We start from the raw sequence: 25520 nt of genomic DNA, 5'->3' as shown, positions 1-25520 counted from the left end.
AGAGTCGTCCCTTTTTTTAAAAGGCCAGAGGGCTGGTGCCCAAGTTGTTTTAAACCCTTCAGTGCCTGAGTGCTACAAAGCCATCGTTCTAGGGGAGAGCACAGTGATCTCTCAGCACTAGAGGGGACCTCATTCCCATCACTTTCTATTGCAGCTTTTATGCTTCACAGCAAGAAATAAAAATTGCATGAGGTCTAGCAGAGTGTGTGACTTTTTTGCCTGTTGTTAGGGCATTTATTTGAACAGAAACATGAATTCTAAGCCCAGCTTCAGTGCTTGTTTATGTGTACTAGAATAGCTCCTTAAAAATCAGTTTCATGAGGTATCTTATGTAAAACTTTCAGTATTTTATGTAATACTTTCAGTAATAGAGTTGGCATGAAAAAAATAAGAATGTACTAGTGGAGCTGTGGATGGTGTAAGCCTGAGAGGGAGGTTCTCTGTCAACATAGGAGGACCAAATACTAAACTGGAAGGACTAGAGAGGAACTGATGTAACAGGAATGGGGTGAAATTTAGGTCATGCACACATGTACAAACAGCAAGAATTTCTGATATAAAGTGAAAAATGAAACTGATACTGGGGGAAAAAACAGACATCCTGAACAATCAGGAGAAAATTTTGAAATGTTAGTATTTCTAGTAGGCCAGGAAAATAGTTGCACTTCCATGGAAGAAGTTGGTAAGACATCTGAAAAAATGATTGAAAACAAGCCTGAGAGAGTTTAATTTCTCCCTCTTAGGGCATTAGAGGATTAATTGCCAAAAGAGAGAGTAGCTTCTTCAGCCAAACATTTACTTGCCCATGTATAATTGTCTATGAACCCATTCAGCTAAAAACAAAGTTCCTAGATATCAAAAGAATAAGGCTTGTAGTCTCCAACAGGAAGAGTGGGAAACCTGGTTATTTTTGAGGTGGAACTTGCAAAGTCTAATAAAGATATTACAGACATGGCTGCCTGCATTGGGAAGGACCAGACAATGGTCAAGAGATCCTGCTTAATGGAGTTCTCCTCAGATCCAGTTTCTTTGTCATTTCTGCTCAAATGCTGATGTATTTGATGGGAGCACCAGCAAGTGGGGGAAAAAATGACAGTTTCTTGCATAAAGCTGTGAAGCTTTTCCAGAACCTGGTTGATTTGTCTGGAGATGAACCCTTGGCGGGGTCTCTGTCACTGGGCAGTTCTTAACAACACACAGGATGAAATCCTGTCCCCTGTGAAGTTGGTGGAAGTTTTGCCATTAATTTCTGTGAGGCCAGGATTTCACCCTGGGAGTCAAAAGTACATGCATGCTTTCAGAGTGGCTGATTAAATACATCTGGTGCACTGTTCTTTTATCAATCATTGATAAAATAGTGCCTTTTAAATATAAACTTTGTTTGAGCTTAACCACAAAATTCATATATGTCCTTTTACAAGACTTAAAAGCATAATTTGTCTGCTTTTTGTCTGAAGTAACAGAAATCATGGTAAAAAATTAACACACACCCACACCCATCCTGTCCAAACCCCTGTAGTATTTGATGTGCTGCAAAAATAAGTAATTAAAGCTTAGAAAAGCCAGTTAAAATATTTCTAAATGATACATAAAACTTTATCCTTTAAGAATGCCATCTGGAGCTATATTCCTCCTCCTTTAATTCCTGAGCAGTTGAGCTAGGGTTCATCTGGACTTTGGCAGGGACTGTGCTTCCAAGTGACCCAGCACGGCCACCCAGCGAGCTCAGGACAGGTACTGACCCTCACCCACACTGCTGCAGCCGGGATGGCCCTAACACCGCCCGGGGCTGGGTGCGCAGGAGGGCAGAGGGAGCTGGAGAGAAGGGGCTGCGGGAGGGCAGAGGGGGCTGCGGGAGGGCAGAGGGGGCTGGAGGAGGGCAGAGGGGGCTGGAGGAGGGCAGAGGGGCTGCGGGAGGGCAGAGGGGGCTGGAGGAGGGCAGAGGGGGCTGGAGGCTGGCAGAGGGGGCTGGAGGAGGGCAGAGGGGCTGCGGGAGGGCAGAGGGGCTGCGGGAGGGCAGAGGGGGCTGGAGGAGGGCAGAGGGGGCTGGAGGAGGGCAGAGGGGGCTGGAGGGGGGCAGAGGGGGCTGGAAGGTGGCAGAGGGTGCTGGAGGAGGGCAGAGGGGGCTGGAGGAGGGCAGAGGGGGCTGGAGGGGGGCAGAGGGGGCTGGAGGAGGGCAGAGGGGGCTGGAGGAGGGCAGAGGGGGCTGGAGGAGGGCAGAGGGGCTGCGGGAGGGCAGAGGGGGCTGCAGGACGCGCCCCCGGCCCGTGTGTGTGACCTGCCGCGGGCAGGGCGCGATGCGGAGCCTGCCCTGGTGCCGTCCCCGCCGTGCGCATCCCTGTGCCGGGCTGTGAGCAGCGCGGGGCGGAGGGAGAGGCCCGGCCCCCGGCCGGCCCAGCCCGGACACCCTCCCGGCCCCCCCGCCCAGCGGGACCGTCCCGCTGCCGCCCCGCCGGCCGCAGCTCCCGCCGCTGAATTTGCTCCGGTCCCTTAATTGTTTCGCTCTCACCGAGAACTTTGTTTACAGTCCCTTGTGCGGCGAGCTGCATCCCCTCTTATGCTGCCTGCGGGCTGGTGGCAGCCGCAGTCCCGCCCGGCCTCCGGGAGGTAAGGCACGGCTCGGCTTCGCTAGGCACGGCTCGCTATGGCACTCTAGCCCATGCTATGGCACTCTAGCCCATGCTATGGCACACTGGCCCATGCTATGGCACACTGGCCCAGCCTGTGGCATGGACTGGCACGGCTCAGCTCGCTGGCAGCCCCGGACCCCACGCCCCGCGGCCGCGCCCCCGCCGGCTCCGGTGCCCGTGGAACTGCGGCTCCGGTGCCCGTGGAACTCCGGCTCCGGTGCCCGCGGAGTTTCGGCTCCCGGTGCCTGCGAGGCTCCGGCTCCGGTGCCCGCGGAGCTCCGGCTCCCGGTGCCTGCGAGGCTCCGGCTCCAGTGCCCGCGGAGCTCCGGCTCCCGGTGCCTGCGGGGCTCCGGCTCCGGTGCCCATGGAGCTCCGGCTCCCGTGCCCGTGGAGCTCCGGCTCCCGGTGCCCGTGGAGCTCCGGCTCCCGTGCCCGCGGGGCTCCGGCTCCCGTGCCCGGCTCCCCGGGGCGGCCGGGCTGCTCGGGCTCCGCTCCGGCACAGGGCTGTCCCCGCTTCCAGCAGTCGGGGGGCTCGGCAGCCGGAGCCGCTCCCGGTGCAGGTCGGTGTCCCCGGAGCGCTGCCTCCCCGGTACCGCAGGGCTGTTCGTGCACAGGGCTTTCCCCGCCTGCTCGCCTCTCTGCTCTCTTGCAGAGGTACTCAGGGACAGGCGTGACACGGAGGATTTTAGCCCAGGTGCGTGTGTGGCGTGCAGCAGGCGCGTTTGAAAGTTTTGCAACTGGCACATAACAGAGTTGGTTTGTGGAGGGGTTGGGTTGGCGCCCATCCTACACCCCGGCTATGTCGGGAAAACGAAAAAGGTGCGAGAGTTTAAATCTGTTCATGATTTTACTTAAAAACTTGGTGGGAGAAACTTGGTGAGAGAAACTGCATCCTGAGGCAGCTGGTTTGGAGGCAATGTGTTCTTTTGCTGCCTGTAGCTCTGGACATGGTCCTGGAGTCTTGTAAGTACAAATTCTGGTTGTGTATTTCCAGGAGTGTTCACCTGGGGCAGAGCTGCGGGATTGTGTTGAGGATTACTGTAGTCTGTTGAATTCTGAATGAATTCAGGCTCTCCTCTCGGGACAGAGGCTATTTTTCGTAGTCACTTTAATGCATAGCCATAGTGTGAAGTGTGAGCATTATGATTTATTGGGATTTTACATAAGCAAAAAAGGGTGCCTGAAGTGTTGTGTAAAATAGAGAGAATCTGGTCCAGAGCTTGAAGGCGGAAAACTCAAATGTGTCCCACTGGTTATAAGTAAAATATGAAAAAGAGGAAAGGGTTGTAGTAGCTCTTTGCTCTCGCACAGAGATACTCCATATGTAGGAAGCCTCCTGAGAGAGCACCACATTGAAATGATTCAGAGTTAAAACGCTGGAAGCTTCATGTAGAGATTTCATGTGTTTCTGCTTCTCAGTTTTGTGGTGAGAGGGGGAAGGAGAAGGGAAAAAATTTCAACTCTAAGGTTGCTCTGTCAGAATTTTTTATAAAGACATTAATTTAAAATAAAAATATCTAAACTGTGTGCAGTCTGGGATAAATACAAATAAATAACTGAATAGCAAATAATTTTTTTCAAGCAAGATGCTGGCAGAGTGTCTTAGGGGGCACAATTGTGCTGGGAAGAGCTTTCAAACAAATGTAACCTTGCTGTAATCCAAGTAGAAGTTGACTGCAAGCACATTTCAGAGGTCTGCATTTGTTTTAATGAAATCTAGATTATTTATCTGAAGTCAGGATTTTTTTTCCTGCATTCCCTCCAAACTTTTCAGAAAGTTAACTAATTGCTAGGTCCTGTGGAAAAGAATATAATCAATGAGATAAACAAGTAGACTTCCTTATTGTTAGCTATCAATAATCAGCTAAATATACTTTGGCAATGTCACAGGCTTATTCCAAGGATCTTCTGGAGAACAGCAGCAGTTTGTGCCTGTGAATGTTTGTGTTTGTGAAATGTTAGTAGGATCTAAATAACTTAGAAAAACCCTTAAAGTTTAATGTTATACAAACTTATTCTTGTGAATTTACTCTCATCCCCACTTAGGACTCCTGCTTCCATGTTGAAATAATCTTCCCTGATCATGCACTTCTAGAAAGGGTGTCAAATAAGATTAGCAACATAAATCTGCTGCTTCGTGAGTTTTGCCCAGCTGCCTGGTGACTTCACAGCTGTTTCTGCAGTTGATAACAATTTCCATTGCTCTGCTCTCTGCAGACTTGTCACTGCCCTGCTGCAGAGTCCTCCTTGTCCCTCTTGGAGTTAAGAATCTTGTTTTTAAAAATCCAAGAACAGAAATGAACAATAGTAAATATAGTGGACTTGTATTTATTACTGAGAGTTCTTGGACTGTGTAAGTCTGCCTTTTTTTATTCTGAGTTTTTGGGATTATATTACTTAGGTTTTCTTATAGTGGAAGAGATCTAACAGGTTTTTTTAGTGGTGTGTTGTCACAGTCAGTTCACAGCTAGGAAGTCTGAGGAGCAGGGAGATGGAGTGATTTGCTCAAAGAAATTGGACTCATAGAAGAGACAAACTCCCATGTATTCTGAATCATTATTCACACAGGTGAAGTGAGCAATAGAAATTAAGTTAAATAAGATTTTTATCTACAGTATTTCTTCGGCATTGCCTTCTCCTGGCTCTTTCTGGGGGACTTGACTGCATTATGATACTCACTACTGGGACGTCACAGCATCAAAGGAAAATGTTACGTTGGGCTAGAAATGGGTGGCTGCTTCCAAGAAAAGAGGCAGAGGCCACTAGGAGAGCCAGAGGGAGAACATCTCCTGCTTTGGTTAGGTTAGGAGCAGGAGTCAGCCCACAGCAGAAGCTTTACACTCATGACTTTTATTCTTAAGAAGCTGATAAATATCCAACAACTTTTCTTGTAGGAAACTTCCATGCTAGAATATTGTCACCTCCAGTTCATCATTCAGCAATATCTGACACTTCAAAGACTCGAGCAGCTCTTTCTGCCTTGAATTGTCACACAAGACATCTTCAGCACCCTTTTACCATGGATTTCTCCTGGATCTGGTAGGTGTGCAAGCTGATGGATTTAATATCTTTTTGATAAATCTAAATTTACCCTTATTAGTGGCTAAAATTTTTCCCTCCCCTTTACCCAGGGTTAGCCACGGATTGCCACAGAAGCACATTCTTCCTCCAACTCAAAGCAGCTCCTTAAGATAGTACTTGTGGTATGATTAGTGAGAGGATGCTGGTGTTGCTGGGTGTCTTTGCCTAAATTTCTTACCCTGAAACTTGAACCAAATCACCTGTTGGCTTAAGTCAGAAGTGACTTTGCTGGCAATAAGGATCCAGTGCCCTTTTTTCTAGGGCTAGATACCTTTGCTCACACTTCAAATAGGTTCTGTTGTTTATTTAATTTAATAGTATTTCAGTAGAGGGTTGTTTATTTGTTTTATATGAATGCTTGCCTTCTTGCATCCTATTCCAGAAAAAAACCATGCTCCTCAGAAATCAACAGATATTTTGCCATTGACTTAATTATTATAGATTAGAATATTTTTTTTATTCCTGTTAAATTTGACTGTATAAATATATCTCCTTTCTTCACAAATCTCTGTATAGGAGGTCTAGGAGAATTTAATGCTCATTGAAGATGCAGCTGAAGCAGAGGGACAAGGACTTTAGAGACAGGAGTAAATACATTTTGATTAAAGGTTAAAATTTTTCAGAATAATAATGCTTATTATGGGCTTTTTCAAGTTATTTGGCAGTTTCCCTATTTCAGTGACTTTTAGAGTACTTGGACTTTTATATAGGTATTGCAGTGTATTTGAGCCAACAGACCTTTTATATGCAAAATATTTAAATTTTTTCTCCCTCAAATTTGATAATAGAATTTTACACTAATTGAATGGTAAGATCAAAAAAGGTGACATTTGGGGACCCCATTCTTATGTTATGCTGAACTTCTGTAATGTTTTATGGATAAGTAGTGCAGCAACATAATGGCACCAGTGTACGTCTCTCTGCTGTGTCAATCACTATTGAAAATGCAGAACTTGGGCTCAGATCCACATGGGTACAGATTAAGGACACTCGAGAGCAAACCCATGGCTTTCCTGGCCTCTTTCTGTCTGATTTAAAGGGCATTTACCCATGCTTTGTGATTCAAAGAACACAGCTACCGAACCTAGGAGAATTTAGGATATCTGAGGTGTCAGCACAGATATAACACTTGTTTTGTCTGATAAGCACTGAACAAATCCCTTTCTTGCCCTTGGAGATACCGAGTACTCTCACAGAAACAGGCAGAATCATTGAATGGTCATGGTTAGAAGGGACTTCTGGGGGTCATATGGTCTGACCCCCCTGTTGCTCAGCACCTAGGCAATGCTGACTGTGCAGATGGCTTTGGATTATCTCAAGGGTAGGCTCCAAAACTTCACTAGGTTCCAGTGCTCAGTAACCCTCACAGTATAAAAGTTTTTCCTGATGATCAGTGTGTTTCAGTGTGTGCCTGATGCCTCTTGGGCTGTCACTGTGTGTGCTTGGGTGTGTTGTGTGTGCCCAGCAAGGACAGGGGGGCTCCTGTGGGCTCCTCCTCTGGCAGGCCTGAGCCCACAGGCAGCTCTGCACAGCAGATACAACAGAGAGCTGAGCACTCTTCCCAGAGAAGTAGAACAAAAGCTTTAGCAAACCAGATCTGGGCTTTTCTTCTCACTTGAGGCTTCATGGGGACTTTGTATGCAAACATTCTATATCCAGCATTTAGCCTGTTTGTGCTTGTGTTTTTTTTTAAAAAGAGTGAAATCCTCTTTCTTGTAAAACCCACAGTCGGTTATAGGAGGTACTGAGATATAAAACCAAGGGCTCTCCACAATGAGCGAATATATCTTAGCAACAAGGGTGGAGTGGTGGGAAAGGAAAAGGAGAATACTAGTATCTGGCAATTAACTTCCTAGTCACAGATGTGAAGGTGATAAAAGTGATAAAAGCATTACTGCATTGCCAACGCTCTTCCTTGTTCTCTGAGCTGCATATCATGCTGCTCATGAGAGCAACAGCGGCACAGCCCACGCCAGAGTGGTGGAGGAGTCCTGGGAGCTGCTCACAGCAGGACAGCCAGTGGCTCCCCAGTGGCTCCCCAGTGTCCCAATCTCTGCAGTGTGTGTTGGGGTGCACTGAGCTGGGTCCAGGACAGCACATCCATGGCAGCCTCGGTGTTGGCAAAGCTCACTGCAGGCCCCAGAGTCACCCCACATCACCAGAGCCCCAGAGACAAGGCTGAGCTCTGGAATGGTGGAGAGCTATTAGCTCCTCCTGCTCTGAGCAGGTGGGCTCTGATTATTCCCTGGGCCCAGAGCCAGAAGGTATTTGTGTCCTGTGCAGATGCAGTTAAACTGAGCATGCCATCAGGACTGAGAGTGTGTTTACGGTCTGGAAACAGGAGGAAAACAACCTGCTGTATCTGAGATGAGTGAATATGATGGTAAATCTACCTCCCACAGTAACAGGAATGTAATTTCATGGATTTACGAGACCTGTTGCTTTTGCTTGAAGCCAGTGTAAATGGCAAGCTGTCAGTCTGGCATTGATATGGAGGTTCACTAGCCTTGAGCTGAGCCGAGTGCAGGAATTTGCATCCCCACTCCCCCCACATCTACACCTTGTCATGACGATTTGAATTTTTTCCCTAAGTAGCACTTGCACTGAGAAAGAGCTCACTGTTCATCCTGGTTTTTGCTGGGCTAGTACTTGACCATGTTATTGGGATGTGCAGTGGAGCAAATCTGTGTAATATTTTGTGTGTAGGTGTATAAAGAAACTGTGTGAAAAGTCTGTAAGCGAAAATCAAAACAGTGTGTGAACTTCACCTTGTTGTGAGAAAACATAATGCCATTGAAATCTAAATTATGTCCAGAAATACTGACTTTAGGATGTAACTTAATGTAAGATTTGGCCCACAACACTTTAATGCTAGTGTCTGTCTTGGTCTGTGACTCTGTTATTTCCAGAACTTACATACATATTGTTGACTACTACAAAAAGTGATTCAGATCCTTCACAATCAGTCATGTCACTGTTGATCTTGTGCATAACTCCATGTGGGGCCTGAATGTCTGGTTGTTTGTGATCCCAAGGGGATACTTCTGTGTCCCCATTTGTCTTATAAATAATTGGTAATTATTGGTAGAACTCATGCTCTTCTCTCCACAGTGCAGCACGAGCTCAGCAGAGCCTGCTCTAGCCTAAGAACGGGCCGAGTCAAGACAATCAAGATGACAAACGAGCCTATCAAAGAGATCCTGGGCACCCCAAAGCACCCTGATTCTGTGCCCACAGAGAAGAGTAACAACAATGACTGTGTGATAACCACCATTCCCCTGGTCAGTGAGTGCCAGCTGACGGCAGCCACGGGGGGAGCAGAGCTCTCCTGCTACCGCTGCACCATTCCCTTCGGCGTGGTCATCCTGATCGCCGGCACCGTGGTCACTGCCGTGGCATACATCTTCAACTCCCATGGATCCATCATCTCCGTCTTTGGCCTGGTCCTCTTGTCCTCAGGACTCGTTCTGCTGGCTTCCAGCGCCGTGTGCTGGAAGATCAGGCAGCACAAGAAGAAAGCAAAGAGGCGGGAGAGCCAGACAGCGCTCGTGGCAAACCAGCGAACCTTGTTTGGCTAAAGGCAGCCAGGAGAAGGCTGGACAGAAGGCAGAACCTTTGTAAGTCAACTTGGCTATTTATCAGTAGGAGAGATTGCAGGTTTTAATTTAACTGTGGAAACAAACTGAAATGAAAATTGAATGGATTAAGAAATACTTGTAGCAACTCTCAAGTGCTCTCAATATATTTCTTACTGCAGACTTGGTAGTGATTCTTTTCAAGACAGAGGAAAACCCATTTTTCCTTCACAGAAAACTGTGTCACATGACTGCAACCATCCTAACTGCATTCTACAACATGCTGAAAAATGTGTTGGAAAGGGAACGTGTGGGAACTGAGAAAATAATTTGAATTGACTTGAAATGCCAGAGGTCTCCTTAAAACACTGACATTTGACCAAAGGAGAAGTCATAGCATTTGAAGTGACTACAAGCTTATGGCCAGAGTATCTGGGACTTAAACTGTAGCTGAAAAAAAAAAAAAGCAATAAGAACACATTGCAATTTTCTCAATAAGCTGATTCTTATATTTTATGTAACTTCCCCATCCCAATACCTGTGGTACTTTCCCCCTTTTTTAAACCAACTAATATTGATTTTGTTTCAGTATTGAATAGAAATCAGTAGAAATGTGTAATTATATTGTTTAACATAAATAACAAGGTATGATCATAGCTTAAAACATGAGACTTTTTTTGTAAATTAAGTGGTCAGGTTTAGCACTTTTGATTATTTTGCTATAAAATTAAAAAATAAATTTCATTAAAATAATATCCAGTGCTGCTGAACCTTTAGAAAATATTTCTTTATTGCTATCAAGATAGCTTGTATCTTCAACTCTGACTACTTTATATTTTTATTTTTGTAGAACAACCCCTGTGACAATAACTGTGAACACATGTACTGCTGATCTCTTACAAAAACCTCTGCAGCCTGTGGACTTTGGTTTGATAGTCCAACCCTCTGCAGCTTGATTAACAGCTCTGTTATTGAAAAATCATAGCAGACAGTTCTGCAGACACTCACTGTCACAGTCAGTTTGAGACATAACTATTAATAATAACTTGTGGAAGCAAAGCTATGTGTAGTGTTTGCTGACTGAGCTTTGGGATTACAAATCTTCATGAAAAGCAGGTGCCAGGTGTCCCCCACTTGTGGCTGAGGTGTTGATTCTGCAACTCTTGTGTTGTAGAGGTCTTCCAACTTTTCTCAGTTAATGGATTGTTGAGAGGCTTGTCCCAAATTGAAGCAAACCAGAACACGATTTCTCCTTGAAGGACAGGTGGTGCTGAGCTGAGTCACAGGTTTCCACCCTGGTGTGTATGAGAAGGCAAAGGGGTTGCATGGAGCCCTCTTTCTATTTTTCCTCTCTTTTAATTTCCTCCTTACTTTCTCCAGACTCAGAAGGGCTGGGTGTTATTTTTGCTTTCCACTACCAAGGTGAGACAGGCCTGTGTCTTCTCTTTGCCCTCAGAGCCTCTGGCAGCCAGGACAGTTTTGGTGATGCTGCTGCAGAGCCCACCTGCCAAAGAGGCGCTGCAGGGGGTTCCTTCTGCAGCTCATCCTGGATCCCTATACTTCTCCTGCTGAAACCACCCAGGAATTCTGGCTTAGGTGCCACCATTTCCTCTGCCCTCCATGGTTTAAGCTTGTTACATCCATAACTTATCCCTGGATTTGCAAGCTGCACCTTGTGTTTTAAATAGAGTGAGCTATATGTGCAGGAGGGGATGTTTGGGGTCAGTATTTGCGTTGCCACACTCCATGGTTACCAGACGCTATAATAAAATCACTTGCATCAGAGGAAAGCTGACAACACATTTTAGCACTTCCATAGCCCTCACTTAATCACGGCAGGAAGCTTTCCTGCTGCTAGGAGAACATGTTGCGTCACCAGAACATCTGACACTGGTGTCTAGTGTCAATCACTTTGCTTAAGGTCATTAAAAATATTAGGGTGTCCCCTTACAATGTACAGGTTTTGCATGAGTGACAATTCATGGGAAACGCATAGCATGATAAATAATGGAACAGGTGGACTAAAGTGGTGTCTTTCCTGTTTAAAATGAGAGAAGTGATTGACATCAGCAAAGCTGGATAAGCTAAATAGAGCTGTTCATCTTTTTCCCTCCCTGGGAACACAATAGTTTTTCTGACTCCTTCTCTCCCCTCCCCATTTCTTTTTTCGTCAGTGGAATTTTGGGGGCTGCTGAGGAGAGAACTGCAGGGACTGTAGAGATGCAGTGATTTCCACTAAGTGTATGGCAGCTTGGCTCCATGGTTCCTAGGCTGAGCCCAGAGCAGGAGCTGCCCATTGCCCTCTCCAGAAGTCTTTCCCACACATGGGTTCTCCTTTGGCCATCACTGTGATACAGCTGAGCTTGCTGTGAAAGGAAGGTAGAGGTACAAGGTGAGGCTCAGCTCCAAGTCAAAAAAGAAAAGCCAAACTCAGTGGAATGGAAATGATGAGGGTTTTGGAGCAGCTTTTTTTCAGGAAAGGTAAATAGGAGTGAGTAAGAGTTGCTCTGCTGCTACTGGAGATGATTTCCCTTTCCTTATCTCTGCTCTCTTTGAATTTTGCAGTGCATAGGCAAGGACACAGCAGAGTTCCTGGGCCACCCTCTGCCTTGCTAATTGTGAGCACCTGGGCATTACCCAGCCTGTGTGCAGGGACAGACACATTGCAGTGACCCTGGATGTGACCCTGGCACAGCAAAGCTTCAGGCACACCCTGGTCTCCTGAGCACCACCTAACTGGACAGGCTGGGAGGCCTCTGGGTGAGAGGGGCTGCTGAGCTCAGCGGCATCGTCTGTGTCCTTTAGAGATGAGGTACATGCACAAGCATCTTCATCCCAAGAAGCAAATGAAAGGCTATGCACAAAGTCAGGCTTGTTTGTCCTTCAGTCAGAGGAGCAAAACAGTAATTTTATGTGGGAGAATCCCAGCACCTGATCCTGGTGTCCTGCAGGAGCAAAGCAGAGGTTGTGAGCAGTTCAGGCAGAGATTTTTAGGCTGTTGAAGGTGTTTTCAAAGGTTTCATCGCCAAGTGTTCACATGGCCTTAGGAACTGACTTTTCTCCCATGATTTATTTGCATTGATTTTGGGCCAGTCTGAAGCAGTAGTAGCATCTTTTCTGACTGACAAGTGATGACATCCTACCCATGTCTCACAGTCTATGTTTTTTTCTTCTTGCAAATCTATTTCTTTTAGATATTTTCATTATTATCCTCTCTCTCTCTCTACACACCCAGGAACAACACATCCTTTTCAGCTCTTAAAGCCCAACCAAAATTTCTGCTCCAAATTTTGAGCCCCATGACCTAATCTGGATTGATTTGGAGTTTCATGCCTGGGTGCTGGGTGCTGCAGTGCACCAAGTCTTTGATGCAAAGCCAACTGGAACTCCATGATTGCTGCTTGGTGTTTCTCATGGGAATCTGAGAAGCAGAAGGATGCAACCCTGTGGAGATCAAAGTGACTTTCCAGCTCAGAAACACCTTCCCTTCTGGTGTGAAAAGGCTTTGAATGCCACAAATGGTGTTTCAGTTCTGGGAGAGGCTGGGTGGGAGCTGGTGCAAATTTTATTGTCACAATTGCTTGTCTATCCCTTCCTGAAAGCCCTGGCAGCACTGCACAAGCAAAACTGCCCTCACAAGGATAGAAAATTATCTAATAGAGGAATTGCGCTGGTGCTCTGGGCAAATGTTACAGTAATCTTAAATAATAATTGCAAAGCCTAAGCACAGGAAATTGTGTCTGTAACTACACCCTGTATTGCTATTGTACACAAAGACAGTTATAGCCTGGGACAGTATTTTAAAATAATAATCAGATTGGTATGACAATGCTTAGATTTTGTTCAAGTCAAAACGCCCAATTTACAATTCTCCAGTCATTTCACGTGTTGTGTTTCGTACATGACTCTGGCTCTAATACCATAATTTTCCAGGTTAAAAAAAAATAGAGAGAGAAAGAAAGGTTAGTTTCATGGACTTGTGTCAAGAATTAAGTTTCTCTGCCATGAACACTTGGGAGAGCTCCTGTTACCAAACACCAAATGTGCAGTGTTACTGCAGCTCCAGAGAACAGGAACCAGCTCGGAGTGTGGAACGAAGAGAGGCCTGAGAGGCTCATCAGCATCCGGAAGAGTCAGACCAGGAACAAACCCTCTGGAATATCCCGTGTTCCTGCCTCAGCTTTGCTTATCCAGAGTCAAATGCAGGGTTACTGCTCCTTTGATATCTGAGGTGGAAGTTGGTGCATATCATTAGCAGGTTTCACCAAATTTGTTTTTACAATGGGCTGCAAAATAAGAAGAGCAGAACAATATTGGCAGCCATCATTTTGCATAAATATTACCAGTACCTTTAAGCATTGACAGATATTATTTTGCTTTTATATTTCCAATACCTTTGTTGCCTCTAGCTTGTATGACATTTTAGCTATATCAGTGTAAATATTATCCAGTCATGAAGGGCTTTTATATATTGAAGTACATTACATATCAAGAACTGCACTGTATGATGTGAAAACTATCAATTCTGGCAGAAATCTGTGTGTAGACTATATCTTACAGGCTAAACCATGTGGAAGAACAATGGTCTTAAACTGCAAAATCAACTTGAATTTTTGGCTTTTATTCAGGTTGTTGATGTCACTATTAACATGACAAAGGACCTAATCCTTCCTCTTGTGAGCAGCCAGTCGGAGTCCTATTGTCCTGACTTTGTGCATCCTAAAATTTGCATTTGTAGCAAACATGGCAATTTTGAAAAACACTTCTTTTGCATTGGTTGCCTTTCCTCTTAACTCTTCTTCTGTGCTTTCTATACTAATATCAAAATTACTACATTTTAAAAACAGAAAAAGAGGAAAGAAAGAGAAGAACATATAACTGCAGATGTTGGACACTGCATGGAGTAATGGAAGGATAGTAAATGTGCCTTGGAGACTTTTAAAAATATGTAAGTCTTGTTTCTGATACATCCTGGACTTTATCCTCAGTTTCATTCTTATAAAATATTTTAAATCCCCAGGTTAACATTGGTCTTAGATCCTCACCTCATATTTATTTTCTGTTTCCCAGGAAGCATTTAGCTCAGCAAAAGGCAGATTCTTTTGTCATCTTTTGCAGCCTGACTGACATCAAATGCCCACATGGGATTTGCAGAGGCAGTGTCCCCATGGTTTTTTAAGTTAAAAGGCATTCAGCCACAATCTTCTCTTGAAGGTACAGGCACTGTGCAGAGGTAAAGATTTCTGTGCTGCAGCAAGAGATGTCAGTGAATAATCTGTGACAAAAACATCAATAGCAGCAGAACAGCCCTTCACCGCCTCTTCTCAGCCACGTTCCCTTTCCATCTGAGGGCCGGGGTTTGTGAATAGAGTTAACAGCTTTCCTGGAAAACTGGCCCATGACATGATTTCCTTGTGAACTCCATCCACCTGTCATGTTAGGGCTTGGTGCAACGCCAGGGCTGGCAGGAAATAATAGGCAGCAGGATGCTGGTGTGTGTCGATGGCCCTGACCCTCCCATTCCTGAACATGAATAAGCCTCGGGCTCACCGGGCGTCAGAGCCGCGGCTCCCGGGCCCTGGGACAGCATGGGAGGGAGGCACAGCCACTAAAATAACATCCAGCCAGCAGAGCTGCAGCCCAGAGCGCTGTGGGAAGGGATGGTGTCACATTCTCACTGCCTGCTGCTCTTTGTTCTCTCCCCTGCACCCTCACTGCGCTGCAGAGAGAAATCTGCTGCTTCACACAGTAAAAAAGACAAAGTAGACCTCCATGTGAATTAGGTGAGATTCCCCTGAACAGACTTATTTCCCTGGAATCCATGGTGTATGTTATGGATGACCATCTCTGTTGCCACTTCTGCTTTGCTTCTATCTAGGTAATTTCATTCTTTGCCACCAACTGATGGTGCTTCAAAGAATGACCTCTGCTAGCATACAAGCGAAGGCCTTTTCACAGGTTTGCAAACTGAACTTGTAAAGAAACATCCTGATCTCTTAAGCATTTCTCTATAAACAGTTTTCTCAAGAAAATCTAATGATTGGGTCTGGAAGAAAATTGTTTCCTAATCTGGAGCAAAAGCGGTACAGCAGAAGTTTAATGAAATGCAGGCTCAAAGTAAAGCATCCTGTCGCCCCTTTCCCTTTTTTCCCCAAAGGCAGAACTGCTGAAGTGAGCAATATAACTCATGTGAAAGATCATATAGGTGGTCAAGTTATTGCTGATGTTTAAGCTCTTGCAAAATGAGCAACTAAATGTATATAGGACCAACACCTCATTAGTCTTTTATAAGAAAACCCTCAAAAACTTAGAGAGCAAGCTGTTCTTCCCCTGGCAAAACCCTAAAGTTGCTCCATTGCAGCAGCTGGGCCATGATAGGTGTGGTAGCCTCAACTGCCACCAGCTCCAAGTGTTGTGAAAGACACAAACCATGGGTGTTGAGCACAGCATTCACATCACAGTCACTGCTTTGCTCATCTCCTGCCCCTCTGGGAGCTGACATCAGTGGGGCTGAGGCTGGGAGCAGACATCAGTGGGGCTGAGGTGGCTTTTCTGAGCTGCCACCTCTTCCTCACTGCAGCCTGGGCTGCTCCATGTCAAGCAGGACTCGAGGGACTACAGACACAGAAAAGTGCATTGGTCTGTAAAGTGACCAGAAGTGAAAGCATGAAGCCTGGAGCTCAGGATGGGACAGAAAAAACAGGGAGGATCCATATGCCCATGTGTGTTTTGCTTACACTAATGCTGAAGCAGAGATAAGTACTGCAGAGGAGGACTGAAGCCTGTTGGCAACCAGCCTGGGGAGGCTTCTCTTCCCTGGCTGTGTGAAGGGCTTTGTTTTCCTCTGCACAAAGCAGAGCACAGCCAGGAGCTCTGGGCTCCACACTGAGCGTTGCCACCCCAGAGCTGTGTCCCAGCCTGGAGTGGCTGAGGCACTTCTGGCAGTGGCTTTGTGGCACTGCAGAGGAACTGGCCATTGGCTCATTTCCCGTGGGCCACCAACCAGGGACTCCGTCAGATGGTATCAACTTTCACTCTGGTCAGAATGGTCAATAAAAACCATTCCCCTGGTGCTGGTAAAACCAATTGTGCTTCTGTGGAAGAATTACTACTCAACAGCCTTTGAAATACAACAGGCTCCTTCCAGAGCTACAGAATTTAAAGGTGACCCCAGAACTGGCCATTACTGAACAACAGGATTGCACAGGAACTGGCAGCCAGACAATCCCTTGCCTGGGAAGTCATGTTCTACAACGGTCCCGGTTCTCAACATCTCTCCAAAACTTTTCTGTGTTTTCACAGGACCCAGATCTCTTAATCCACTTGCTTTTGGTGCATTTTCTGTGTTCCCAGCCACTGCTGAGCCCACCTTTGTTACAGGCCCTGCAGCTCTGAGCATCCCCTGGCTCTGAATGACGGTGAGGGGGCTGTCCAGGGCTGCTGGCAGAGCTGCCTTCCCAAGGCCTTTGCACGGCACCAAGGTCCTGACAGCCGAGCAGGGACACAAATTTGGGATATTTTTGAGCGCCATCTACTGGAGTTTTATCTGTTTTCTAATTGCACAGTTTGAGTGTTTATATTCACACACCGATTCAATAATTCATCACTCTCTGTTGAGATTTAGGAGAGATTAAAAATTGCAAAGATTGAGAAAGGAACCTGGTGCACCCACCACTGAGAGCATCCCTCAGCCTCACCACAACAAACACTTAGTTGTGCTCCTGTGGTTCTGATAATCCTTCATTTCCTAGGATGACAGATGTATTCCAAATGCTGCAGTTACAGCTGGTCAGAAACTCCCAAGGGAATAGTCTTCCACTGGAAAACTATGATCTTGTTAAGTCAAAACATTTCACAGAAATGTAAACTTTATTGCTTATTCATTTTTACAGGAAGTTGTAATCATTGGATTACCAAATTTAATTTTCAACTGCATTGTATTTAAAAAATCAGAAAGAGCAGGATAACACAAAAGATTTTCATTTTGCTGAAATGAAATATGCACAAGTATGAAAGCTCTGTACCTAAATCCATGCACCGATAAACTCCTGAGGCTGAGATTTGCATCCTAATTTGGGAAAGTAAGAAAATAAGAATAACCTTGGAGTTTTTCATGCAATGAAATTCCAGACTGTGAAGAGCTCTGATCACTGAATTTTATTTCTCTATTTTACTTGGTTTTGAGAGAAAATAGCCTGACTTGGGAAATTTTTTCCCTCAATTTCTGTCCCACTGCTGATACCTTGCTAAACCCTAATTCTGCCGACGCACTCAGTTCAGCAAGACTGTTGGCAGTTCCAGTTTCCTGTAGCAGAGGCAAACCTTTTGTACTTTCTCCCTTTGGGCAGTTTTCTTTTTTCCCAGTAATAGGAGTGTGTGAGGCCTTTCCAGCTGGGAAATGCATGTTGCAGGCAGCAGGGCCAAGTGCACAAAGAGAAAGGAGGCTCGGTACAAGTTACGACACCGACATCTGGCAGATCGATTTGACGTCTCTGTCACCTCCTCTGCTGGACAATGCTCTTATCCCCAGAGTGAAGTCTTTTTTAAACACTGGAACTCTGAAAATGTGACTGGCATCAGCTTTGCAGAGCACTTGGAGAGTTCTCATCTGTGCAGATCTGTCTTTGAAAGAAATAAATGCTCTGCCAGTCTCCCCAGCTTCATGTCCTCAATGAATATCAGGTTTTGGGGAGCCAGCCTCTGTTGCAGAAGTCTGCAGGGTGGTCACAGGGCAGCAGACCTTCAGCTGGGCTGAGAAATAATTTGGAGAGACCGAAGCACAGAAGTGCTTGGGGGAGGAGCTGCAGTCACAGCTTGCTCTCCAAATAACTTGCAAAAAGTGGCCAGTTTTGCCCAGGAATTAGAGGACTGCTCTCCAGACTCCAGCCCTGCTAGCCCTTGTGTTGGCACACCACCTGTGAGGGATGGCTGCTATTTCCATCTCATTCAGCCACTCTTTTTAGCTGCTTTTGGATGGGCTTTGTGCAGAGGGATCATTTCATCACAGGGACAAGACTGAGCAGGAGCTGTGTGAAGGACATCCTGCAAAGTGACTCTTCACTTTCTCCCCAGCTCAAAAGTGGCAGTGGGAGGGTTGTTCTGTGGGTATGACAGTGCTTGGGGACTTGGATTTAGTTTCTAGATCTTCCAGTCTTTGTGGGGTGTGTGGAACACAGCCCAGGTGGTGATTTTTGATCTGCCTTGCTGGCGAGTGGCTCATTGAGGTTGGCAGAGCCCTTCTGCATCCCCTGCACATCACAGACAGAAGGAACAACAGTGTAAATTATATTAAGTAGTCTAAATAGATTTTTCTTTTTTTCCAGCAAAGTTTAAATCCACCTTGAAACAAAGTTTTCCTTTTGGGCTATTGGAGCAGTTCAGCTGAACATAAGAGATGTTATTAAGCAATTTTTGGCAGGGAAGAGATTAAGTACCATGAAGTCTGAACCAAAAGCTTGCAGTTCAGCAACACACATAGCATGAAATCACATTCCTGAACATGTGAACTGTGTCATGGTCAGGACCCAGGGCCATCTGACAACTGCCTTGGGAAGTTTTATATTAAAGTCCCATCAAGCATTACAAGTGTCCTCAAGTGATGATGGAATGAGAGATTATAGAAGGGCTTGTGGCAGAGCTGGCAGCTGCTAATGGAAGGCCTTGAAGTGGAGAGAAACACCCCAGGCTCCCCTCAGAGGAAAGATGTGCTAGAACATCAGCTCATTTATAGGGTTTATAAGTCTGTTTGTAAATGAACATGTACAGCCACAGAGTGGCCTCCTCCCCTGGGATCACTGAACAACCTCAATGCCAGAAAGGGAAAAAACAAAAAGCTCTGTTGGTTTTTTTGAAGGGAAATCGTGATTGTGGGCCCAAGAAGAGAACTCAGCTCCCATCTCTGAGTTTGCTCTTTCTTGTGGAAAATGGTTAAAGAAGTCTCTATGTTTTAATAGCAGCTCTTAAATACTGGTATATTTCCATCATCTTTTTTGATTTATGAAGCATGAATAGGCAACTTTCTCATGCATGGTCTGTGTTTATATATGATATATATATAAACCATATGTATTATACCATATGATGTTGGAACATTTTGGCGGTGTTTGTCAAATACAAGTTTGTGTCTCAGGTTTCTGGATAATTTTAAAAATTCCAAGATGGGCTTATTAGCTATACTTTCCATGAGACACTTTTTCCTAATTGATTAAGTTAATTTAGTTTGATTTAGTTTTGTCAGAGTTATTTTTACAGAAAAATATTTGGTTTTGTTATTTGTTTTTCACATCTGTTCAATTAAACTTATTATCCTTATACATATAAGCAGCTATCCTGTTATGCCTTACTCTTCATAAAGTAGGTGATCTGTAAATATTAATTCTCAAAATTTAGAAATGTGCTCTGAGCAACACAGCTATAAAATTATATAATATAAAGAAATTACTTTTTAGGAAAAGCACTTACTTTTTCTTTAATGCACCAAATGATGTCTTTGTCTCACTGGGGATAGTAACCCAACCTTCAGATTTCCATAAACCCAAGACTGTAACCACAGTTGTTTAAGTGTTGACAACTGCTTTTTAATTCTAAAAGGAGTTTCATCTTCATAACAACTTTATGGAACTGAGAAAAGAAATGTATCCCTATTCTCTAAAGTAAAATAGAAAACAGAATCTGGCCCTTGATCTTTCCATGCTTTCTATAGGTTGTACCCACAGTACATAAGGAAAGAAGGTTCATTTGCCACAAGCATCAAATGGCACTAGAGGGTGTTAAACCTACTCAGTGTCAAGGAATTCAAGTTTCAGGGTTTTTTCTTTCTGGTGAAAGACATTTGGTTTGGGGCCATCAATTAAGGCATCAAGAAATCCAGCAGAGCCACAGTCTGATTACAATCTAATCACATTGCAGGGGAACTGCACAGCAATCACACTTGCCATTGCACAACACAAAAGGTTGCTGTGAGCTGTCAATCTTCCTATCACCAACAGGAAACTCAACTTCCATGCTGTTTACAAGCCTCTCTTAGGAGCTCTTGGGCCTAAATCCTAAACAAACTTCCTCAATAATTGCCAGCAGAATAGCACAGCATGGAGACTTTACCACTGGAGGTCCATTATTCTTTAAATTGCCCTCTCACAGAGCCAGCCCTGGCGTCTTCAACACTTCTTTTGTTTGTTCCCATGCCAGAGGTTCTTGGTAGTATCACAATGAGCTGCAGAAAAAGCCTTTCCAAAAACTGGTGTTCGAGTGCATCCAAAGAGCAGCAGTTAAGCTCAGTATCCAATCCCCTTATTCCCTGGCCTACGTATTTGATTTGGAAATCATTGAATACATTTCTTGGGATAAAAGCCACAGAAGGGGCTGGACTTTGGGACTTTCTGCTGTTGTGGATTAAGCAAAGAATCCAGAGATGGGTAAGGCTGAGCTGGGTTCTGATGCTCTGCTGGACCAAACTTGAGCTAATGCACATCATTCCTGAATCAATCCCTGTGTATATTCTTGTACCCCTGCCCTTCAGTGACAGCTCAGTGGCCAAGCAGAAGGATGCAATGAGGTGTCTTTCCAACCACTGTGCTTTCACAGCTCTTGGTCTCTGTGATTAATTTCTGCTGCAGGGAAGGGATTTGCATGCAATGAGAATATTTTTTCTAAGTTAAACCAAAATACACTCTTATTTCAAGGAAGGTTTGGAGGACAGCCATATACATTTTGAAATCCCTGGACAAGAATTGAGCCATTAAAGCAGATATTGCAAGACGCAGGGCTTTTTACAAGAAAGGGAGGGAATGGATCTCTTGTTCATTTTGGGCCCTAAGAGTAATGTCTCGTTACTCTCTTTCCAAAACAAAAGTGGAACTAATTGATTGCTTAAAGTTGCTTATTCAGGAACATTCCAATAACATCCCACCTTGTGCTTTGGCTTCTGCAATAGCTTTTCCCTGAGCTCCTTACAGCAGGGTTCTGCCTTTTGCTGAGTTAACAAGAAGCTCTCCAGAGCATTGATTCTGGAGGCTACAAGGAAACTGTAAAAGGGGACCTGGACACAAGACACAGCACACTTGAGACCCCAGCCAGATTGCTGGCTATTTGTCAGTCCTAGATTTCATGTTGAAGACTACAGAAGCAGCGCTCAGAATGCCCACTGTGCCCATTGGAAAGGTCCTCCTACAACTCCCCATGAGAAAAATTCTCTTGGGCTTTTATTTACATGTCTGTGTGTTAATGTGTACCTGTGTTTGTGTATAGATACATACAAATCTCAACCTTTAATGTTCTGCCTTTAAGAAATCAAATAGTCTTTAAAAGTAATTTGTAATAAGAAGCATAACTTCCTTTGCACTTTAGAACTAGCAATTGATTAACCGACTGTGGTGGGCTCAGTTTCAGAAGCCAGTGTCCTTAATTGGTTTCTAATGAACTCAAGTGCTTTATGAATGTAATTTCAAGTCAGCCTGAACTCCCAGTATGCTGAAGGCTCCTACTGATCCCAGTGGGATATGCAGGTTTGTGAGACTGTGGTACCTTTTATTTCCTGTTGACTGAAAGAGCTGTTTCTATAATTGTTTAGTGAACTGAAAAAAATATGGGTTGAGAAGGATTGAGAAGGAAAGTCAGGAAAATGAAGGTGGGTTCTGTGGCTGGGCTGGTGTCTGTATCAAGTTTGCATGTTAATAGATCTGGAAGAATGTCACTGAATATCTTGTTGCCTGGCCAAAGCAATTATTGGTTCTTTTGGTATTTATTAAACCTCTTGGTGCACTTGGAGCTTGATTTCTAATTCAATTATCTACTGAAGAAGAGAAAAGCAAATTAGAAAATATTCTTTACCTACAGTGTGATGTTTTCTTTTATAAAGATTAGCATACAGGGCACTTAGCTTTGTTGCTAAGTAATTTTTCCTATCGGATCCCTTATTTGCATAACAGGATTTAGTTTTACTGTTTAGTATCATAAAGCCCAAATTATTCTGGTTTTCCCAGGGAATTGGTACCTGTAATGCACTGTGCTCTGGGCTGAGGAAGCCAATGTGTTGCTTATAAAATCTCCAAATTATTCTGTATCTTTGAAGTGTTCTGGGAGGATTACATCCTCCACAGCCATACCTATACGTGGGAAAGAGAAATGTAACCAATTCCCCTGCTGACCTTTATCTTATTGTGTCTATTTAAAACAGGAAAAGCGTGCCCATTGGCTCAGCTAATACCTTAAATAACTAAAAGACACCCTGCTATTCCCAATTCCTGACTACTTCCTTGCTTGTTTCCCTCCTGGCTAGCAGCAGCCTGTATATATATTGATGTATATGTATATATATTGATGTATGTATGCAAATTTTCAATGCCACGCAGGGCTTACCCAGGAAAACAAAACCGTCTGTAGCTCTTCCAAACCCCTGTCTGAGACTCCTCACCTGGGCTCTGTTGGATACTTTTATTTATCTTATCGAGTTATTATCTTTTCATAAGACACTCTCTTGCTGCCTTTAATTTTAAGCTAGATAGAAATATGTTTTATGTGTTTGGGTTTTTTTTTTAATGTACATTTATATAATCACCTTTGGACTTTTCCAGCATTATATGCAGAACTTCAATATAAACCTAGATTTATTAACCAAGCTGTGACCTTGAGCAGTGCTCTCAGTCCAAGCAAACTGGAAAGCAAAGGCAGCTAGTGGAAATCTTGAGGGAAAATATTGATGTTTTAGGTCTGTCCATTTGAAGTAAAGGCCTAGAGTGCCTTAATTGCTTACACCAACATACCTCCCACTTTCAAAGGTACTTTAATGTACATATAAGGCCTTTAAGGATTTAAAAATGAAAAAGATTTTTTTCTAAAGCCCTTTAGGAACCTGGTGCTGCTTTGAGCATCTGGATCCTCAAGCCCTTCTGTGAAATCTGCAGTTTGCTTGAGGGATCTGAGTGAAGTGGTAAAATGAGCTGAGCCTGGAACAGCTGAACATCCTGATGGATGTCTGGAGTTTATTTCAAAATGCTTAAGTCAGATGCTCTTTTGTCAATTCCTGGCACAGCAGGGAGTAAATATGGTCACCTACAGGAACTGAATTGATAAGAGTCACATGCCAATGGATCTGGGAGTCACTGGCACAGCTTCTCAAAGAAGAGCTGGGGCAGATGCTGAGTGCAGGGACAGGGAGCAGCACTCCCTGTGCTTCATTAGCTGCCTTTGGTGCTCGTCCATTTGGCTCCTGTGGAGATCCAGCTGCTTTCCAGGGGTGAGCAGCTGCCTGGAGAGATGGAATGGCAGCTCTACTGCAGGAGCCTGTGCAGCTGGTTGTTACTGCAAATGGAAATGTTGGGGTTTATTTATCAAGTGTGTTCGTGAGCAGACGAAAGGACAATTCCAGTTGTTTGTAGTGAGGCTTGAGCCCTGTTTACTGAGGAAGGGAAGGCTGAGGAGGGACTTGGTTATCACACAAAGCAGGCCAGGAGGGATGGCTGGAGCACTGGGTTTGCCTTGGCTGATGGTTGTGGGGACTGTTCTGTGACTCCACAGGCTGCTGTTGTACCTGTGCTTGTCTGCCCCAGGATGTGGGGACAAATGCTGCCTCCAGGATGCTTTGCCTCCTCTTCCAAGGACAGCACCTGCAGGGAGTAGCTGGGGAAGGCAGATGCCAAGCAAAAGCAAAGTTTTTCCTATTTCACCCATAAAGAAGGTGAACCCAGCCCTTCATCTCTTCTGTTGCTGCAGCCTGGCATCTCCTCTCTCACTGCCCTCTTACAGGACTTGTCAGCCACCCCTTAACTACCAGAGGCTGCAGAAGTGCTGGCCAACAGGAACCCCTGAGCCTTCTGAGCTGCTGGTTTGCATGGCAGGGCCCAGGGTGGGTTTTGGCATGTCCCACAGAGGCTGGACCTCTCCTGAAGATGGTAGCAAACAACGTGTGTGGCTTGCCAGGCAAACATGTGGTGGAACTGCCATTATGAAACACAGGGTTTTGGGAAAGGAACTTACTTTCCAGAGTGACTGTTTGGGAGTGAGTCAGTAGATCAGCCCAGATGTGAGGCCAGTGGAAAGGAGAATCCTTCCATTCTTGGGTAAAATCTCAGTGCAATTCCCGTTAGAAATACCAGAAACTTGCAAAGGCACTTACAGAGCTACAGTCCCTGTGCTCTAAGGAAAGGCTGGGAAAAAAGTGATTGTGGAGTTAAAAAATCATCTGCCACCTTTATTACATGAAGGAAACATGGCAGGGGATGAAAGGAAGAGCTTTATTTGCTGTTGAAGATGTTAGATTCCATGTGACAGACAACATCCAAAAATATGAAGTCACTTCCAAAAAACACAGCTGTTCTGTGGGAGCTATGATTTCCATATGCCTGGGCTGTCTGAGAACATCTTGGTGGCAGTCTCGGGACAGGAATGTCGTCATGAGCACTGCTGAACTTTAGAGAGGACTGGATTGTTTTCCTGGTAGTGCCTGGTGACACTATTTTGTAACGCTAGCCTTTCGGAAAAAAGATATTCCCCGAATTAGCACATTACGAGCTCATTTAATGAATGTTCTGCCTCTCAGAGAGATTAAACTCACTGGGCTATTGCTCTAAAGCTTTTATAGGTTTGATTATCTTTAAAGTTACATTCTATCTTAGGCCTTTGGAAAACTTTAGAAATTACTGGATGAAACCCTGGGAATGGTGTTGTGCTCAGGCTCATCTTAGAGGGGTGTGTTACCCTCCCAAGGGATCATGGCTGTAGGAGGAGCAATCTGCCTCTGCTGCAGAGCTACTGCAAGTCATTAGGGTTTGGCATTGGCTTTACCTTCTCCTGTGTGTTTTTGTAGCTGCACACTGGAATCTCACTCTGAGGTAGAAGGCAGTGTCCTCTTCCACTTGCAAGATAAATTCTGTAATCATAACTTTCATGTTTTCTATAATTTGAAACAGGCCTGGTATTCAGGTTTCATGGTAGGTGGAAAAAAATCCTCTTTAACTTTTGCAGTAGAAGAGCAGTAGGATTTTTTGGTTAGAGACTTGGGTTAAAACAAATTTGTCAGCCACTGTTCTGAAAGATTGATTGATGTCTCACAGATCCAGCTGCCTGTGAGGTCTGAGCAAACCCCAAAAGAGCCTAAGCACACTCTGTGTGTGGGAGAGGAGCCTCTGCTGCTGTGCAATCACTTATGGCAGCTGACACGGGATATTCAGCCTTGGGCAAATAAATATACCCAAAATGTGTGACCTAGTGAGGTGAAGTGGCAGCTCTGGGGGTGAAG

The 25520-nt window shown here is 44.8% G+C and overlaps 1 protein-coding gene across 5 annotated transcripts; it reads left to right on the top strand.

Moving 5' to 3' along the window:
* Window positions 1–1533: 1533 nt before the first annotated feature.
* Window positions 1534–13951, top strand: TMEM100 (transmembrane protein 100). 5 transcript variants are annotated; one of them, XM_077188306.1, is made up of 4 exons: window positions 1534–1734; window positions 2528–2607; window positions 5525–5669; window positions 8823–13951. In XM_077188306.1, the coding sequence occupies exon 4, from the start codon at window positions 8885–8887 to the stop codon at window positions 9287–9289; it is 405 nt and encodes a 134-aa protein (XP_077044421.1). In that variant the 5' UTR covers window positions 1534–1734; window positions 2528–2607; window positions 5525–5669; window positions 8823–8884; the 3' UTR covers window positions 9290–13951. The 5 variants fall into 5 exon arrangements, with proteins under 5 accessions (XP_077044421.1, XP_077044423.1, XP_077044425.1 ...); XM_077188308.1 differs by lacking the exon at window positions 2528–2607; XM_077188310.1 differs by lacking the exon at window positions 1534–1734 and having other exon boundaries at window positions 2273–2607; window positions 8828–13951.
* The last annotated feature ends 11569 nt before the right edge of the window (window positions 13952–25520 follow it).

Source organism: Agelaius phoeniceus, chromosome 19, assembly GCF_051311805.1.
Source record: "Agelaius phoeniceus isolate bAgePho1 chromosome 19, bAgePho1.hap1, whole genome shotgun sequence".
NCBI lineage: Eukaryota > Metazoa > Chordata > Aves > Passeriformes > Icteridae > Agelaius > Agelaius phoeniceus.
The sequence above is the reverse complement of the archived record's forward strand: the minus strand, read 5'-3'. Positions and strand labels throughout refer to the sequence as shown.